The sequence below is a fragment of the Helianthus annuus genome, chromosome 1, assembly GCF_002127325.2.
Source record: "Helianthus annuus cultivar XRQ/B chromosome 1, HanXRQr2.0-SUNRISE, whole genome shotgun sequence".
Lineage (NCBI taxonomy): Eukaryota > Viridiplantae > Streptophyta > Magnoliopsida > Asterales > Asteraceae > Helianthus > Helianthus annuus.
In genome coordinates this window covers 31,439,597-31,441,118 of record NC_035433.2, presented here as the reverse complement: position 1 = coordinate 31,441,118, position 1,522 = coordinate 31,439,597, and the positions used below count along the sequence as shown (strand labels likewise).

General features: G+C 46.3%; 1 protein-coding gene across 1 annotated transcript; it reads left to right on the top strand.

Moving 5' to 3' along the window:
- The first annotated feature begins 1,060 nt into the window (after positions 1-1,060).
- On the top strand, positions 1,061-1,522 carry LOC110937279. Its single transcript, XM_022179707.1, has one exon. It carries the CDS (start codon positions 1,061-1,063, stop codon positions 1,520-1,522), a length of 462 nt encoding a protein of 153 aa, XP_022035399.1.

The following is a 1,522-nucleotide window of genomic DNA, read 5'->3' as shown; positions in this document are numbered from 1 at the left end:
AGGCCTCCGATTGGTCAGCCCAGATAATCACGAACTTACATATGCGATACGCCTGGATTTCCAAAGCACAAATAACGAAGCAGAATATGAAGCGTTTCTGGCAGGCCTTCGCTTAGCGCTCAAGATGGGAGCACGAAATCTCGAAGCTAACGTAGATTCAAAATTAATGGCTGAGCAAGTCAATGGGCATTACGATGCAAAGGGTGAAGCTATGGCGTTATATCTGGAACAAGCGCGGATGTTAATCAGCCAATTCCAAACGTTCAAAGTCAATCACATAAACAGAAGCGAAAACAAGCACGCGGATGCACTAAGCAAGTTAGCTGCCACCAGCTTCAGACACCTAGCAAAAGAGGTACGCATCGAAGTGTTATCCAATCCTTATGTCCCTCTTAAACAAGTAAACGTCATAGAGATCGGCAATCCATCTTGGATGTCCCCGATCATCATGTATCTACAACATGGGAAACTGCTGGAAGGAAAGGCAGAAGCTAGGAAAATCTAGAACAAGGCAATAAACTATGAAATGGCGGAGGAGATTCTGTACCGGAAGTCATTCATGGGACCACTACTGCGCTATGTTGACAAAACAGACGGGCAATATTTAGTCAGGGAAATCCATGAAGGTTTATGCTGGATACACGCTGGACCGCGCATGGTAGTGGCAAAACTAATGAATGAGGGCTATTATTGGCCGGGAATGCACGTGGACGTAGTAGAATTACTACAGAAATGCGTAGCTTGTCAGCGCCATGCACCAAAGACACTCCGACCAAAAAATCCGATCGTACCAGTCACGTCCGCTTAGCCCTTCCAGCAATGGGGCATTGATCTCGTTGGTCCATTCCCTAACACGCCAGGCGCCGTTAAATTTATCATCGTAGCAGTCGACTATTTCACAAAGTGGGTTGAAGCTAAGGCATTAGCTTCAACCACAGCAATGGTAATCCGCAAATTTATATGGGAACATATTATTTGCAGATTTGGATTACCATTACGTATTATCTCCGACAATGGCACCAATTTTGCCTCAGAAGATCTTCAATAGTGGTTCAAAGAAATGAAGATCGAACACAATTTTGCTTCTGTGGCACACCCACAAGCAAATGGCCAAGTTGAGAGTGTCAACAAACAGATCGTCGATGGCATAAAAGCACGACTTGGAATAGCGCGCAGAGGATGGGTTGATGAACTTCCCAGCATCTTATGGGCCCATCGTACCATGCCAAAGACTAGCACAGGGGAAACCCCATTCAGTCTTGTCTACGGATCAGATGCGGTAATCCCAGCCGAAATTCGCCTTCCATCGTCGCGCATGCTCGCCATGGAAAAGCAAAACAACGAGCAGGAGCAAAGAATGGATTTAGACCCTCTTGAGGAAAGGCGCGAAAACGCCGCCATCGCAGAGGCAAGGTACAAATCCAAACTTGAAAAATACTACAACACGCGCGTACGCGTGTGTACATTCGTTCCAGGAGACTTCGTTTTGCGCGACAAGGAAGCTTCTAATGCCGAAAACTAG